Genomic DNA, 17,240 nt, shown 5'->3' on the forward strand with positions numbered 1-17,240 from the left:
TGATCTTGCTGAAATTCAAGATAATGATACTTTGTGCTATGCTTTCGTATGCAAAGAGGTTTTATTTTCAATTGATGATATACCTAGCTCTTTGCCTGTTGCTGTCACTAACCTTTTGCAGGAGTATAAGGATGTCTTTCCAGCTGAGATACCCCCGGGGCTACCACCATTGAGAGGGATAGAGCACCAAATAGATTTGATCCCGGGAGCGACTTTGCCAAACCGCGCTGCATATAGGACCAATCCGGAGGAGACTAAGGAAATTCAGCGACAAGTGCAAGACCTTTTGGACCGTGGGTATGTACGAGAGAGCCTTAGTCCTTGTGCTGTTCCTGTTCTTTTGGTTCCTAAGAAAGATGGTACATGGCGCATGTGTGTTGATTGTAGAGCCATTAATAATATCACAATAAGGTATCGTCACCCTATTCCTAGGCTAGACGACATGCTTGATGAGTTGAGTGGTTCTATTATTTTCACGAAGATTGACTTGCGTAGTGGTTACCACCAAATAAGAATGAAATTAGGAGATGAATGAAAAACTGCTTTCAAAACTAAGTTCGGTCTATATGAGTGGTTAGTGATGTCTTTTGGTTTAACTAATGCACCTAGCACTTTCATGAGATTGATGAATGAGGTTTTACGTGTTTTCATAGGAAGATTTGTGGTGGTGTACTTTGATGATATTTTGATCTATAGCAAGTCACATGAAGAACACATTGATCATCTACGTGTTGTTTTTACTGCTTTGAGAGATGCACGTTTGTTTGCTAACCTTGACAAGTGCACCTTTTGCACGAATAGAGTTGTTTTTCTTGGCTATGTTGTTACTCCACAGGAAATTGAAGTGGATGAAACTAAAATTGAAGCCATCAAGAGCTGGCCGACCCCTGGGACTATCACACAGGTGAGAAGCTTTCATAACCTTGCAGGGTTCTATCGGCGTTTTGTGAGAGATTTTAGCACCATTGCTGCCCCACTCAATGAGTTGACAAAGAAGGGCGTTCCGTTCCAATCGGGGCTAGCACAAGAACAAGCTTTTAATACGCTGAAAGATAAGCTTACGCATGCACCTCTACTCCAACTTCCGGACTTTGGTAAGACTTTTGAGTTAGAATGTGATGCTAGCGGCATTGGAATTGGAGGAGTGCTACTACAAGGAGGTAAACCCGTTGCTTATTTTAGTGAGAAATTGAATGGGCCATCTCTTAATTATTCGACTTATGATAAGGAGTTGTATGCTTTAGTGCGAGTCTTAGAAACATGGCAACATTATCTTTGGCCTAAGGAGTTTATTATTCATTCTGATCATGAAGCTTTGAAACATATTAGAAGCCAAGCCAAACTGAACAAACGTCATGCTAAATGGGTTGAATTTATAGAGTCTTTTCCTTATATCATTAAACACAAGAAAGGTAAAGACAATGTCATTGCAGATGCGTTATCTAGACGTTATACCATGTTGTCCCAACTCGATCATAAGATTTTTGGTTTAGAAACAATTAAAGGATTATATGCTACTGATTTGGACTTTAAAGATGCTTTTGAAGATTGTAACGAAGGAAGAACTTGGAATAAATATGTGCTGATTGATGGATTACTATACCGTGCTAACAAGCTATGCATCCCAGCTAGCTCTATTCGTCTATTGTTCTTGCAGGAAGCGCATGGAGGTGGTTTGATGGGACATTTTGGAGTGAAAAAGACCGAGGATGTATTGGCTGCTCACTTCTTTTGGCCTAAGATGAGGCGCGACGTCGAGCGCTACGTGGCACGCTGCACTACTTGCAATAAAGCTAAGTCTCGCTTGAACCCACATGGACTTTATATGCCTTTTCTTGTTCCTAGTGTGCCTTGGGAGGATATTTCTATGGATTTTGTTTTAGGATTGCCTAGGACTAAGAGGGGGAGGGATAGTATATTTATCGTTGTGGATCGTTTTTCAAAAATGGCATATTTTATACCTTGTCACAAGAGCGATGATGCTACAAACATAGCTGATTTATTTTTCAGGGAAATCATTCGCTTGCATGGAGTGCCTAACACCATTGTTTCGCATCGTGATGCAAAATTTTTGAGCCACTTTTGGAGGACACTTTGGAATAAACTTGGGACAAAGCTGCTGTTTTCGACGACATGTCACCCTCAAACCGACGGACAAACAGAGGTTGTGAACCGCACATTATCCACCATGTTACGGGCTATTTTGAAGAAATATTTGAGGATGTGGGAAGAGTGTCTACCCCATATTGAGTTCGCTTACAACAGATCAGTTCACTCCACCACCAAGGTAAGTCCGTTTCAGGTAGTGTATGGTTTTAACCCCCGTGCCCCTATTGTTTTACTTCCTTTACCAACATCCGAGAAATTGAATTTTGATGCTAAGACACGTGCTGATTTAATTCTGAAAATGCATGAGTTGACTAAGCAAAATATTGAAAAGATGAATGAGAAGTATAGAACTTATGGTAGCCAAGGTCGGAAACATATTACTTTTGAAATTGGTGATCTTGTGTGGTTACATTTGCGCAAAGATAGGTTTCCTAATTTGAGAAAGTGTAAATTGCTGCCTCGAGCTGATGGTCCTTTTAAAATTGTGGAAAAGATCAATGATAATGCATATAAGCTTGAGTTGCTTGCAGATTATGGGGTTAGTCCCACATTTAACATTTCAGATTTAAAGCCTTACTTGGGAGAAAAAGATGACATTGCGTCGAGGACGACTCCAATTCAAGAGGGGGAGGATGATGAGGACATCACTCTTTCGGATACACACACACCGAGTATTCCTCCAACAATAGGTCCATTGACACGAGCTCGTGCATGTCAACTAAATCATGAGGTGAGCTCGTTTCTTAGTGTTCCTTTATATTTTGATGAGGATGGGATGCTACTGAATAATTGTGATGTATTGTTACTTAGGAACACGGGAAAAGAACAGCAAGGGCGCCCAAGCCAAGGTAGAGGTTCAATCAAGTTCGAGTCCGTTTCCGAGTCCAGGATCAGCCTGCACTAAAATCATCGTCCAGGATGCATATGGACTCCGTTTTTGACGTTCTACACATGGTTGGAAAGCTAAGGAGATAAGCTTTCCAACGGGACTAGTCCCATGTCCAAATTCTTTCTGAGTCAACAGGAATCGTCGAAACAAGTGGACGTCCAGAATCTATCAGGGTGCTGCACCACCATCTTTTGGGTCGTTGGGCCGTGTATCGTGTTGGAGTCCATTAGGGACGCGTCCAGGGGTTCTTGGCCGACCCTAGTCTTTTATATACAGTAGCCGCCGCCCTAATCAGGGTTGGGTTTTGCTTAGATATTGATCTACACACAGTTGTGAGATTTTCACTCTTGTTCCGGACCGACTAGGCCGCCGCAAGTGTTTGTGGAACCCCGACTTCGAGTGCTTGAATTCAATTCGCAATATTTCAGATTGCATCTTCTACGTTCTTGCTTGTGTTCTCGGTACGCTTGCAGGGATTGAGCCTTCTTGGCGAGGTCAACCGTGCGACACGGTTGATAACCATCGGAGCTGTGGTGTAGTGATTGCAAGGGCGATGATCTATTCGGGTCGAAGCCTTTGGATCATCAACGTCGAGTTCTCCACCCATCGACTTATCGCTACCTATCGGAAGATCAGGCCAACATTGCTCATCATAAAGCTCCTTAGCATCAAGTGAAAATGTATCTGCTGGGTGGTAAAAAATTGTTTCTTGCTCCCGCAATCGATGTATGAACAACATATGTATTGAGATTGTGTATTTGACTTGTGTGTCGCGGCTGCTACCAGGAAACACTCCACGCCATTCTTGTACTCTGCGCTCACATGGCTCGCATCGTACATCCATCTTCTGTTCATCTACAATTATATCATTATTGTAAATCCAAATTCATAACATCTAGAATATTTAGCAATCACCAACAAATAAATTACCGCGCTATCTCCTACCAGCAATTGGCCCGAGTTGGAGGAGCCGCATTTTGTACGCTTTCGTGATTGCTTCTAATGAGTGTTTGTTGGTGCCATCCCTAGAAATTTTTATTATTATTCAACCCTTATGTTGGACTAATTAAGTAAAAATGAAAAATAAATACACTCATATATAAATTTTCTATATTGGAGCTTGCTAATTAAATAAAATATAAAAAATATAATTGTATCCTACTACATACCTAAATATCATAGCGAAATTTTCTAATTCATTAAAAATCTAAATAAATACGCTCATACCTAAAGTTTTCATATTGGAGCATGCTAATTAATTAAAATAAAAAAATATAATTGGAGCTTGCTACATACCTAAATATCATGGATAATTTTTCTAATTCATAAAAAATCAACCATAAATATACTCATACCTAAAGTTCCTATATTGGAGCTTGCTAATTAATTAAAATATAAAAAATATAATTGGAGTTTGCTATATACCTTAATATCATAGCTAAATTTTCTAATTCATTAAAAAAACAAAAATAAATATGCTCATACATATAGCTAATGTAAATCAATAATAAAGACACTTCCACCATAAGCTACTAATTGAAGCTTCCATATCATAAATGAGGTATAATTGCATCTACATTGTCTCAAAATATTATGGCCATAGGTTCATCTCCATCATTTCAAAATCTAGAGCAATTTAGCAAATAAAATTCAGCTAGAAATAGATTGGAGATGAAATTACATACCTTGAACACCTAGGGCATGAGAATTCCTCAAAATTTTGAAGCCATCAAGAACTTGGTGACAAAAAATGGCCGCCACCTAACAAGAACAGAGCTCCTCTCTGTTGTGCTCAAGCTTGGGGAATGAGAGAGAGACTTTTATAAAGCCGAGATATCACTGCCGGCTCATGTAATCAGCTGGCAATGGTGCTCTGTTATCGCTGCCGAACAGTGGCTTAAGCCGGCAGTGATGAGAGAGTTGGGCATCACTGCTGGCTCAAGCCATTGGCCGACAGTGATGATATTTATCACTGTTAGTTCATAAACCATGGTGACTGATTTTTCTCACGCGACTTATGAACCGGTAGTGATGCTCTATCATTGCCGGTATTAGGAACTAGCAGTGATGGGCCGACATAAAATACTAGATCTGTAGTAGTGAAAGCCTATTTGGGCACCTAGAGGACTTCAAATAAAAAAAGTTTTTAACTACAAGTTATAGATCTCGTCGAGAGCTACAAATTTTATATAAAAATATCTCTATTTGACTTGGTATGAAAAAATTATGAAATTTCGAAGACAAGCTACTAAATTAGAATCGACATTGATATACCATTATCAATGCTGGTTCATAACATGAGCAGATACTCCTCTATTATCACTTCTGGTTCATGATATGATCTCGTAACAATAGTGTTTGTTATTAGAACAAACAGTAATATTGGCACTGTCGCTATTCTTGATGCAAGCCATGGTAATTTTCTTCGTTGAAGTGTTGGTTCATGCGTCGTCGTTTGCTTGCTCGGTACCCATACACCAGTTCAAATACGTGTCTTACGATGTCAGTGGTTGGACGTTTCCACCATGCTGAAAGTAATTGCTACGAAAAAGTCGTTCTACGGTGTCATGCATGAAGGTTATTGATAATTATATATAGAACGGTAGAGGCTTAGTAATAACTAAGATCTCCTGCAGATTGGTATAGCAGATCGATGCAGCTAGGGCAGTGTCGACCTCCAGGCTCCACGATGCTAGTCCCTGTAGCGGTAGTAGTCGTAGGATTTGTAGTGCAGCTGGCGACGTCTGCAGCCATAGGGTTGCCGAACTGCACCACCACCTGCGGGAACGTGAGCGTGCCGTACCCGTTTGGGCTGAGCCCCGGGTGCTACTTGCCAGGGTTCAACCTCACCTGCGACCACTCCCAGGAACCCCCGCGCCTGCTCGTCGGCGACGGGGACCTCCGCGTCACCCAGATCTCCCTCCTCAACTCGACCGTGACCGTCATTGGCACGGGGATAAACATGACCATGGACGCGGGTTCTTCGGTCGGGCGAGGCGTATGGGGAGGCCTCCGCGACGGCGGGCCCTTGGTCGTGTCGGGGGACCGCAACGAGCTCATTGTCACGGGGTGCAACGTGCTCGCGGAGCTGGTAATCCGGGGAGGCAAAGCAGGCAACGATACAATCACGGGCTGCGCCTCCTTCTGCCCCAGGGATGAAAAGGGACGTCTCATTCTTTCTCTGGACGCCAATAGTACAAGATGCTCCGGCATCGGCTGCTGCCAGATGCCCGTCAACTGGGGCCGCACGTCCTACGACGTGTTTCTCCGGCAGTTCGATCAGTACTCCAGCGCATGGCAGCCGCTTGTATTTATCGCGGATCTAGGGTGGTTCGCTACGGTCCAGAGGGAAGACCTATTGTTTCAAACTGCCAGCGATGGCTCAACCAAGGCTGAGAACATGACGGTTCCGGTGGTACTGGACTGGGTGATCGAATCATCCAGCGCTGATGCGCCTGGCTCGATATGCAGCGCCTGCAAGAGCGGGTACTGCAAAATCTCTGAACCAGGGCCGTTCAACGCGACACGGGCAAACCGCGTCGGCCCCTACGTGTGCCGGTGTTCGAATGGCTATGAAGGGAACCCTTACCTGGCGGATGGATGCACAGGTTTGTAAATAACTTTATTTTCTTTCGAGAAACCAGCTGAAAAATGTTAACTATATACATATATATGTTCAGTAGAACATACAAGCACTGATGCACACAACTAGCAGGTATCTCAAAGTCTGAAGTTTAATCTTCTTCTCGTGACGGCAGATATCGACGAGTGTGGTCTTCAAGATACAAATTGCTATGGCGAGTGCACGAATCTACCGGGAACGTTTTCTTGTCTCTGTCCACGTGGGACCCGCGGAGACCCACACATAAGAGGTGGTTGTTCCAAATCTTCTAAAGGTGACCCTTCACAATGCTTTTATGGTCCACAATAAAGTCACTAGAATAAAAAAAATCAACGATCGATGTCTACACACTACAAGAGAAACGTCCACTGGTGACCCTTCACATTACAAGAGAAAAGTCTACTTGTGACCCCTGAGTGTAGTGTCACCGCAATATATTTGAATTGACGTTTTGTGACTTTTATGGCACGTGAGCGAAGAGTCATGAATTATACACTCTTTTTGACACTTGGGATAACTCATTTTGAAAGCGTCACAAGATAGGCATGCTAGTTACACTTAGAAGTTAGAAACGCCATGATGTTGATATTCCAGATAAAATAGTAAAGTGCATATAAATAAGAACAAAACACGATAATGTACACATTTTACCCTTATAAAATTATATGCTTTTTGTGGTAACTAAATCCTTTTTTATTCATATTTCATATGTTAAATTAAATTGTTCCCAGTTTCTCAAAAGATGTAACTATCTCTCCATTACATTTGTCGTTGTGATGGGTTAGTTGGGGTCGCTGAGATTATTTATCACCTAACACTACTACCGAACTACTAATTAGGGGTGATCTGGGTACAAACAAATGTTGTTTAATAATTTCAAATAAAAAATTTATAAACTACAAAGTTGTAGATCTCATCAAGTGCTACAATTTTCATATAAGTTTGTTTCCATCCAATTTGGTATGAAAAAGTTATGAATTTTCAAATATAATATGTCATCAACTATCAATATCAATTCATAATAAAGACCTATAGTGATACTCCCTCCATTATTACTGTCAGTTTATAATATGAACTAGAAGTAAAAATCAATTATCATATCGGTTCATATTAAGAACCAATAGTGATAGTATTGGTTATGGTTCTTAACCCGAATCGGTAGTGATAATTGATTTTCACTATTGGTTATTTTTTATAGAGTTTTAGTGCTGAATCTTGACAAACCAAATCGGCAGTGATAGGGCCGGGGCAAGAAAGGGTGTTTCTGTGCAGTTGCAAGTTGGTTACTTTTTCACAACCTCGTGGATGGGAAACACTTCATGTATAACCTAACATGGAAAAAAAGGGTTTGTTTTGTGAGAATATGGAGTACAATGTGTACTTATGTGGAATACATGCAAGGAGTGTCATTCTCCAATTAATATGACCAAATTCATGTGGTTATGAGAAATTTACTCTAAACTTTGAATATTGCTAGAACTACTCTTGTCAAAAGAGAAAACATGATGCTTGCTGTCCTGAACACAAATGTTTAAGTCAGCATTGTAAACCATAGATTTTGTTATCCTTTTGATGATTTGAATTAATAATGTGATATTATCAATTATTAGGTTTAAGCATTGGTCTCGGCATCAGCAGCGGTGCAAGTCTTATATCTATTGTTCTTGGTGCCTCATTTCTATCACGTAAGCTGAAGAAACGAAGAGTGAAAAAGCAGAGGCAAAAAAACTTCAAGAAAAACCGTGGTCAGTTGTGGGAACAATTAGTGTCTCAACGGGCTGATATACCTGAAAGGATGATTATCACATTGGAAGAGTTGGAAAAGGCCACAAACAACTTCGACAAATCCCGTGAGCTAGGCGGGGGAGGTCACGGCATAGTATATAAAGGAATTTTATCAGACCAGAATGTCGTGGCCATAAAGAAATCAAAGATTGTGATACAACAGGAAATTGATGAGTTCATAAATGAGGTAGCAACCTTGTCACAAATCAACCATAAAAATATAGTTAAACTCTTTGGATGCTGCCTTGAAACAGAAGTACCACTACTAGTTTATGAGTTCATATCAAATGGAACACTTTATGAGCATCTTCATGTTGAAGGACCAATATCATTGTCTTGGGAGAACAGGCTTAGAATTGCAACAGGAACCGCGAGAGCTGTGGCATATCTCCACTCAGCTACATTTGTTCCAATAATACATAGAGATATTAAGCCCTCTAACATACTTCTTGATGATTCCTTAACTTCAAAGGTGTCAGACTTTGGAGCATCTAGGTATGTTCCAACTAATGAAACGGGTGTGAACACAGTCGTGCAAGGAACTATTGGATACTTAGACCCTATGTACTTCTGCACTGGAAGACTCACGGAGAAGAGCGATGTTTATAGCATCGGTGTCATTCTTGTAGAGTTACTGACAAGAAAGAAACCCACTGCTTATAAGTCTAATGAAGGTGATAATCTTTTAGTACATTTTGTTGCTTTACTTGAGGAAGGCAACCTAGTCGAGATACTAGACACACAAGTTGTTGAAGAGGGAGACCAAGAAATCATCAACAGTGTTGCCAATCTAGCAGCCAGATGCATACAATTTAAAGGAGAAGACCGGCCCACAATGAGGCAAGTGGAGATGAAACTCGAAGGCCTAATTCAAGCGTCAAGAGAGATAGTACCACAAAATAATACTGTTGGAAAGGGATCTGAAGAAAATTACACTGCCGTTATTGATATATTAATGGAAACACGAGGCTGGGAAGGAACAAGCGTGTATCATTAGTTTGGAAGAAGAGTACATGCTGTCCAAATGATATTTTTAGGTGTCATGTTATGCACTATAGTTCCGTGTATTCAATAACTAAAGCAAAAGAAGTGCTTTTCCCACCTCTGTTATTGCCAGTTTTGTGTATCTAAGAATTAAGTAACATTCGAGCTCCCTAAACATGCGCTGTTACTCACTTAGCTATCTTAACCTGCAACTTACTTTATCAGACCGTAAAGGTTGGTCCATTTGCAAGATAGATAACTTTGGCAGTTAGATAACAGTAGTATCATATTCCGATATCATACTTTTAATATAAAGGATGGCTCTGAAATTAGATTATAGAGGATATTTGGTTAGGCAACTCATTGCTATGAGTCCAATTTCCTTCATTATATAAGCAAAATAAACAAACCTCGGTTGCTAAGGCAATGGAGTTATTCCCCGCAAATTTCTCTTTCAGGCATGACCTAACTAGCTCAAAATTGATTGCATGAAATGTTTTGATGACACGCCTTACCAACATTACTTTGATGGGGGACCGAGATGAGTTTAAATAGAGCATAAACTAATTTGGAAGGTTCACGGTTTGTTCCTGTATAAGGCCCTGGTGAAGGGAGATGAACCAATCTAGAATAGTCAAATGTGGTAATTAAAAATATCATTAAAAATTAGGATCTTCCTTTGGTATATGCGCAAGGGTGTTCTATTAACAAAAGATAACCTAATTGAAAGGCAATAGTGTGGTGACCAGAAGTGTTGCTTTTGTAACAAACCCGAGACAATTAAGCACTTTTTTTTACTGCCGTTTCGCACTCTGTATGGCTAATAGTCTAGATAGTATTGAATCTTTACCAACCGCGAAGTATTCAAAACACGTTTAGTAATTGGCTTCGAGATCTTAGTAAAAACTTGAAAGGCTACTTACGGGAGGCGATGGTCACATTTTGTTGGTCTCTGTGGCTATGTAGGAATGCCATTGTCTTTAACAAGAGGAAGTCTTCTTCTTCTTTACCGGTTATTTTTACTTATACACACTAGCTCCATATGTGGTATGTACTGTATCGGCAGAAGCATCGCGAGATGGTTACTACGATATGTACTCGATGGAGCATGCAACTAGGGAGCTTTTTACCTAATTTAGATGGCAGTTTAGACTCGACATCTAAGACTAAGCAGAATAACCTTAGCTAATGAGATGTAACTTCATCTTGTTAGACTTTTATTTTGTATGGGTTTTTTTGTAATGTGTTGATATTTGTTAGATCGTGGTTGTGTGTATCATAGTTATGTAGAGACCAAGGATAAACTCTTATACAGTTGTATCAGCTTGATGTAACGGTGAGAGCTAATAAAGCTCCCTTTTTCCAAAAAAAGAAGAAGATAACAGTAGTTCTTGAGTTGGGTGATGACGAGGTGAAACAATTCGGATGTGTAACAGACAATAAACATAGCTTCGATCACTCCGTGTTTAAATCTTATTAGTAAAAGAAATATGACATGATGCGCCCATACCGTAGTGACAAGAGGCAAGGGAGGGGCGCCGAGAAAACTTTGTCACTCTTGCCAGCGGGAAGCGATGGCCGTCGAAGGTTATGTGGGTTGGCGGAATCACGTTGGAGAAAGGTTTTAAGATGTGGTGGCGGTCGTTTGAGTGAAAGGAATTGACCATGGCTCACTGGTGACCATGAATCGTTGGAGGCCATGCTTGAGGTTCGGTCGTTGAGAAATGTCCTGAATTCGCTGTGCAGCTATTGTTGGGAAAATCCCTAAGAAACTCACGCGAACACTTGGAGAATAGAAGTTTGTGCTGCTAAGCGGCAGCGTTTTCTGGTACGAACGTGGCCATAGTGGCCTCCTACTTGCGCGCCATGAACGGGAAAAGCCGGGCATGCCGTGCCTACGACCCACTCCCGGGCGAACTCAGCGTGCGTCGACCTAAGCATGCGCACGGCCGAACAAACTGGCCATGTGCCTAACTGCCAAACTGAACAAATGCTAAGCAAACAAACATGTGCACAAGAATTATTCAACAAAAACCTCCTAAGTCTTGCGGCACCTACTTGATTTGGATAAGGCCGATCTTGGAGAGAAGTTCTTGAATTAATCTGCCATGGCCATGCATCTTAGTGAAGATGTTCTGGAGTTGCTCCTCCATGCGAATGAACTCGACGTCGACCTGACCTTGTTTTGCACACTCCTGGATAAAATAAAATCATGTGTTAATGTGCTTGCTCCAATCATAATACACTAGATTCTTAATCAACAAAATTGTGGACTTATGTTCACGAATAGACATTAATATTTTGCTGGACAATATCAAGATTTTGAAGACCCAATTGAATATAGTGAAGGTAAGTTGCATTCTTGATCATATTGATCCTATTTTTTAAAAATTTTATTTTACAAACATACTTATCCTAGTTTTTTCTTTAACATCCTTATCGGGAATCCCAAAAGTTAGATTTTATCCTAGTTTTTTCTTTAACATCCTTATCGCCATGGTTATGGTTTTAGGTTATGGAAGGGTAAAACATGCTTATCCTTGCTTTGGTATGGTGATAATGATAATTGTTCAACTGAATATGATAATAGTCCTATGCAACTATGATAAAAGATGATATCTAATTTTTGTAGCAATATGGATTAGGATTTGAGCAAGTGGTTTGGATGAGACCGATATAAGTTGTACGTTTGGGTTTTGGTAGTCTTGCTCAAATATAAGGACTGATTCGTGGAGAGATCTTTTTAAGTTAACAGTACAACCACAAGCCTTGCATGGTACATGTCTAGCTGATTAATTTGCTTTACTCTCAGCATGATGTAGACCATTTGGTTGCATGAAACAAAAAGGTGTACTCCAGGGTTTCCATAAGGTGCAAGAGGGGCTTCCGTTATTGAGGTATATTCATGTTACGATGAAATCTTAACGAGTATGCACATGTTGAGAGGGGCTTTTTAAATGTTTTGTAATTATTTCTAGTTGCACACCTCAAAAGTGTGTAAGTGTTTCTCGAACATGGGAAAAACAGGCAATAATGACTTGGTAAAGTGTATAATCTCTGGATAGTGTAAAACTGGTTAATCACCTATACTCATGGTTACGAATGGCAAGAAAATTTTTACATGATTAGAACTTGATAGTGTGGTTTGTTTTGTCAATCATGGTGGTGGGAGCTATGAATGAGATGATGTTCAACACTGGTTGTGAGAACCATGGTTAAGGTGTTAGAAGGTTGGCTAAGTCAAGATAGTTGAAACCTTAAGGTGTTTGATTTTTTTTTTGTTCACTTAATTATTTACTTGCTCTTCAATTGTTTTAAAGTAAACATTATTTTATGCAAAAGACTCATAATTGCCCTATTACTATTCAAGCCTTTAAATGCATAATTTGTTTCCTCATAATTTGTTAAGTACAACATGTGCTCACACTAGCTATCAAAACTTAGTTGGAGAAGATGTTAGAGAGTTCACGGGAGATGGATCATTATAAGGTGTTTTGTACGTCGGTTTGCCTATGGAGTTGTCTTGAAGGATAAAGTATATATAGTTTCACTGTAGTTTTATTTAGACATTATTCCTCGAAGGTCACTTTTGTAAAATGATTGGATACGTTTACGTTTTATCTCTGAAGTCACTATATGTTGGGATTAATTTCTGGGCTCAGCACATAACACTACCAGAAACAATGTGTATGCCGAGTGCCTACGTGTATGCCGAGTGCATTATATCGGGCACTCGGCAAACAACCACCTACGCCGAGTGCCTGACTAACGCACTCGGCAAACAATTAAGCACTCGGTAAATACCTCAACAAACACTCGGCAAACAACAGCACTCGGCAAAATAGAGAAAAAATACTCGGCGAATTCGGGCACTCGGCGAACAACGCGCCACGTGTCCCTCCGTTCGGCGGCTGACGGCGAGTCGCCCCTTTGCCGAGTGTCGTCTAACGGACACTCGGCAAACATAAATGTTTGCCGAGTGCCCGATATGAAGCACTTGGCAAAAGATTTTTTTTCTTTGTTTTTTTTTTGGTTTCCTTTTGTTCTCTTTTCTTTCTCGTAATAACAACCAACCAAAGGCCACCACACATCGATTCCGGTACTACTACAGTATGGTTTAAGGATGATATTGTTATGAACTTGGAGTTAGAATTCAGTCGTGCTTCAAGATTGAGATGCAGCAGATGTAGACTCCTGGGAGCGGCCCTTGGAATCAGTTGTGCTCTGAAGGAGAATGACAATTCTTCTTCCTTGCCTTAAAAAAGGAATTTCTCTGCTATATACTATCATTCCAGCTGTCATCCAGACAAAGAAGGAATTTTCAATGCTTGCCAAGTGGAAGAAGCAAAAGCAGATCAGCTTGACACACCAAGCTGCCCTTCTAATCTATGGGTTTTGCTTGGTTCATCGTTAAGTGCATCAGAGAAGGTAGCTGGTAGCATAGTGAGAAGTGGTGGAACAAAAAAGTGACTTCATTTGGCGATTCTTGGATGGATAATATGTTTGCTATGTTCCATCGAAATCTAACTTTATGGACAACTCTTTTTCATAAGAAATTATTTGATGGATATAAGTCAAATTTGATCTGCAAGTACATAAAATAACGAACAAAAATGGGTAGAAAAACATGAGACTTGCCATAGTGTCATGATATGATACGTAGAGGCTGAGATAAAAAAATTGAGAAGGTTTCGCAAAAGTTGTCACGTACGATGCTTAGAAACCGAAGCATCTCCGAGGAAGAATCGTGGTTTCGAGACGGAACGGATTAGGTTTGAACCTGAAGTGATGTTTGAATCGTCGTTTGACCATGAAACTTTTTCTACACTTAACATACAACATAGCATATTCGATGTTAAAATTTGGCATTTTTTTGGGTCTGTTTGCTATTTTTAATTCATTAAGTGCATTTCTAGGCTTTTAATGGATATAAGTCAAATTTGATCTGCAAGTACATGAAATAATGAACAAAAATGGGTAGAAAAATCATATTCATGTTGTTGAGTCTATTTTTAGGCCTTACCCAAGAAATGAAAAGAAATTTGAAACATCTGGGCGGCAACACTCGACTAGGAACATGTAGCTTATTGGTTTTTTAATTCTAAAAAAAGCAAACGAAGTCAGAAAAATATGAGACTTGCCATAGTGTCATGATATGATACGTCGAGGCTGTGATAAAAGTTTGAGAAGGTTTCACAAAAGTTGTCACGTACGATGCTTAGAAACCGAAGCATCTCCTAGGAAGAATCGTGGTTTCGAGAGGGACCGGATTAGGTTTGAATCCGAAGTGACGTTTGAATCGTCGTTTGATCTTGAAACTTTTTCTACCCTCAACATACAATATAGCATATTCGATGTTAAAATTTGGCATTTTTCTGAGTCCGTTTGCTATTTCTAATTCATTAAGTGCATTTCTAGGCTTTTAATGGATATAAGTCAAATTTGATCTGCAAGTACATGAAATAATGAAAAAAAATGGGTAGAAAAATCATATTCATATTGTTGAGTTTATTTTTATGCCTTACCCAAGAAATGAAAAGAAATTTGAAACATCTGGGCGGCAACACTCGGCCAGCAACATGTAGCTTATTGGTTTTTTAATTCTAAAAAAAACAAATGAAGTCTGAAAAACATGAGACTTGCCATAGTGTCATGATATGATACGTTGAGGCTGTGATAAAAAATTGAGAGGGTTTCACAAAAGTTGTCACGTACGATGCTTAGAAACCGAAGCATTTCCGAGAAAGAATTGTGGTTTCGAGAGGGAACGGATCAGGTTTGAACCCGAAGTGACGTTTGAATTGTTGTTTGACCTTGAAACTTTTTCTACACTTAACATACAACATAGCATATTCGATGTTAAAATTTGGTATTTTTCTGGGTCCGTTTGCTATTTCTAATTCATTAAGTGCATTTCTAGGCTTTTAATGGATATAAGTCAAATTTGATCTGCAAGTACATGAAATAATGAACAAAAATGGGTAAAAAAATCATATTCATGTTGTTGAGTCTATTTGTAGGCCTTACCCAAGAAATGAAAAGAAATTTGAAACATCTGGGCGGCAACACTCGGCCAGCAACATGTAGCTTATTGGTTTTTTAATTCTAAAAAAAAAACAAACGAAGTCTGAAAAACATGAGACTTGCCATAGTGTCATGATATGATACATAGAGGCTGTGATAAAAAATTGAGAAGGTTTCGCAAAAGTTGTCAAGTACGATGCTTAGAAACCGAAGTATCTCCGAGGAAGAATCGTGGTTTCGAGAGGGAACGGATTAGGTTTGACCCGAAGTGATGTTTGAATCGTCGTTTGACCTTAAAACTTTTTCTACACTCAACATACAACATAGCATATTCGATGTTAAAATTTGGCATTTTTCTGGATCCGTTTGCTATTTCTAATTCATTAAGTGTATTTCTAGGCTTTTAATGGATATAAGTCAAATTTGATCTGCAAGTACATGAAATAATGAACAAAAATAGGTAGAAAAATCATATTCATGTTGTTGAGTCTATTTTTAGGCCTTACCCAAGAAATGAAAAGAAATTTGAAACATCTGGGCGGCAACACTCGACCAGCAACATGTAGCTTATTGGTTTTTTAATTTAAAAAAAACAAACGAAGTCTGAAAAACATGAGACTTGCCATAGTGTCATGATATGATACGTAGAGGCTGAGATAAAAAATTGAGAAGGTTTCGCAAAATTTGTCACGTACGATGCTTAGAAACCGAAGCATCTCCGAGGAAGAATCATGGTTTTGAGAGGGAACGGATCAGGTTTGAAGCTGAAGTGACGTTTGAATCGTCGTTTGACCTTGAAACATTTTCTACACTCAACATACAACATAGCATATTCGATGTTAAAATTTGGCATTTTTCTGGATTCGTTTGCCATTTTTAATTCATTAAGTGTATATGTAGCCAAAAAAAAATTTCAGGTGTTTGCCGAGTGTTCTTGCTTTCACACTCGACAAACACAGTTCTTTGCTGAGTATCTTGCTTTTACACTCTGCAAACCAATTGTTTGCCGAGTGTCTTGATTTCACACTCGGCAAACAAGTTCTTTGCCGAGTGTTCTAGATTTGACACTCGGCAAAGTCGACACTCGGCAATTTACCGAATATAGGGTTTCCCCACCCCGCACGCGGGGACAGATCAAAAACTATCCCGCGCGCGACTCCCCTCCTGCCGCCGCCGCCTCAGCCCGCCCCCGCCGCCTCAGCCCGCCCCCGCCCCCCCTCCGCCGCCGCCAGCGCCCCTGCGGGCCGCCGCCGCCTCGGCCCGCGCCCCTCCGCCGCCGCCCCCCCTCCGCCGCGGCCTCGGCCCGCCGCCGCCAACGCCCCTGCGCCTCTGCGGGCCACCACCGCCTCGGCCCGCGCCCCTCCGCCGCCAGTGCTGCCGCCCCCCTCCGCCGCCGCCGCCGCCCCCAGCGCCCCCGCGCCCCTCCGCTGCCATTGCCGCCGCCCCCCTCCGCCGCCTCGGCCCGCCACCGCCGCCGCCGCCAGCGCCCCCGCCCCCCCTCCGCCGCCGCCTCGGCCCGCCGCCGCCACCGCCGCCTCCGCGCGCTGCCCGACGCCGCCTCCCCCGCGCCGCCCCCCTCCGACGCCCGGGTACAAGGTACCACCACACGTCATGCGCCATTGAAGCCATGTGCTCCTCCCTCCTCCGGCCACCCCCCTCCTCCGGACAGTATTGCCATGAGGACTTCATATGTGACTCATGTCATTGTGAGCATGTGTTGCTGGTAGCACATGAAGTAGATCATATGGAGTCCTCGTGGCAATACTATCCGGGGAATGGGTTATGAAAGTTGATTCATATTTCAGTCTGTGTTGTCCTCTAATTAGT

At 41.1% G+C, this 17,240-nt stretch overlaps 1 protein-coding gene across 1 annotated transcript; it reads left to right on the forward strand.

The window, feature by feature from the left end:
• The first annotated feature begins 5,652 nt into the window (after positions 1–5,652).
• LOC133899181 (putative wall-associated receptor kinase-like 16) lies at positions 5,653–9,564 on the forward strand. The gene is made up of 3 exons (XM_062340146.1): positions 5,653–6,606; positions 6,757–6,894; positions 8,231–9,564. The coding sequence occupies exons 1-3, from the start codon at positions 5,688–5,690 to the stop codon at positions 9,400–9,402; spliced, it is 2,229 nt and encodes a 742-aa protein (XP_062196130.1). The 5' UTR covers positions 5,653–5,687; the 3' UTR covers positions 9,403–9,564.
• Positions 9,565–17,240: the final 7,676 nt, after the last annotated feature.

The sequence above is a fragment of the Phragmites australis genome, chromosome 18, assembly GCF_958298935.1.
Source record: "Phragmites australis chromosome 18, lpPhrAust1.1, whole genome shotgun sequence".
Lineage (NCBI taxonomy): Eukaryota > Viridiplantae > Streptophyta > Magnoliopsida > Poales > Poaceae > Phragmites > Phragmites australis.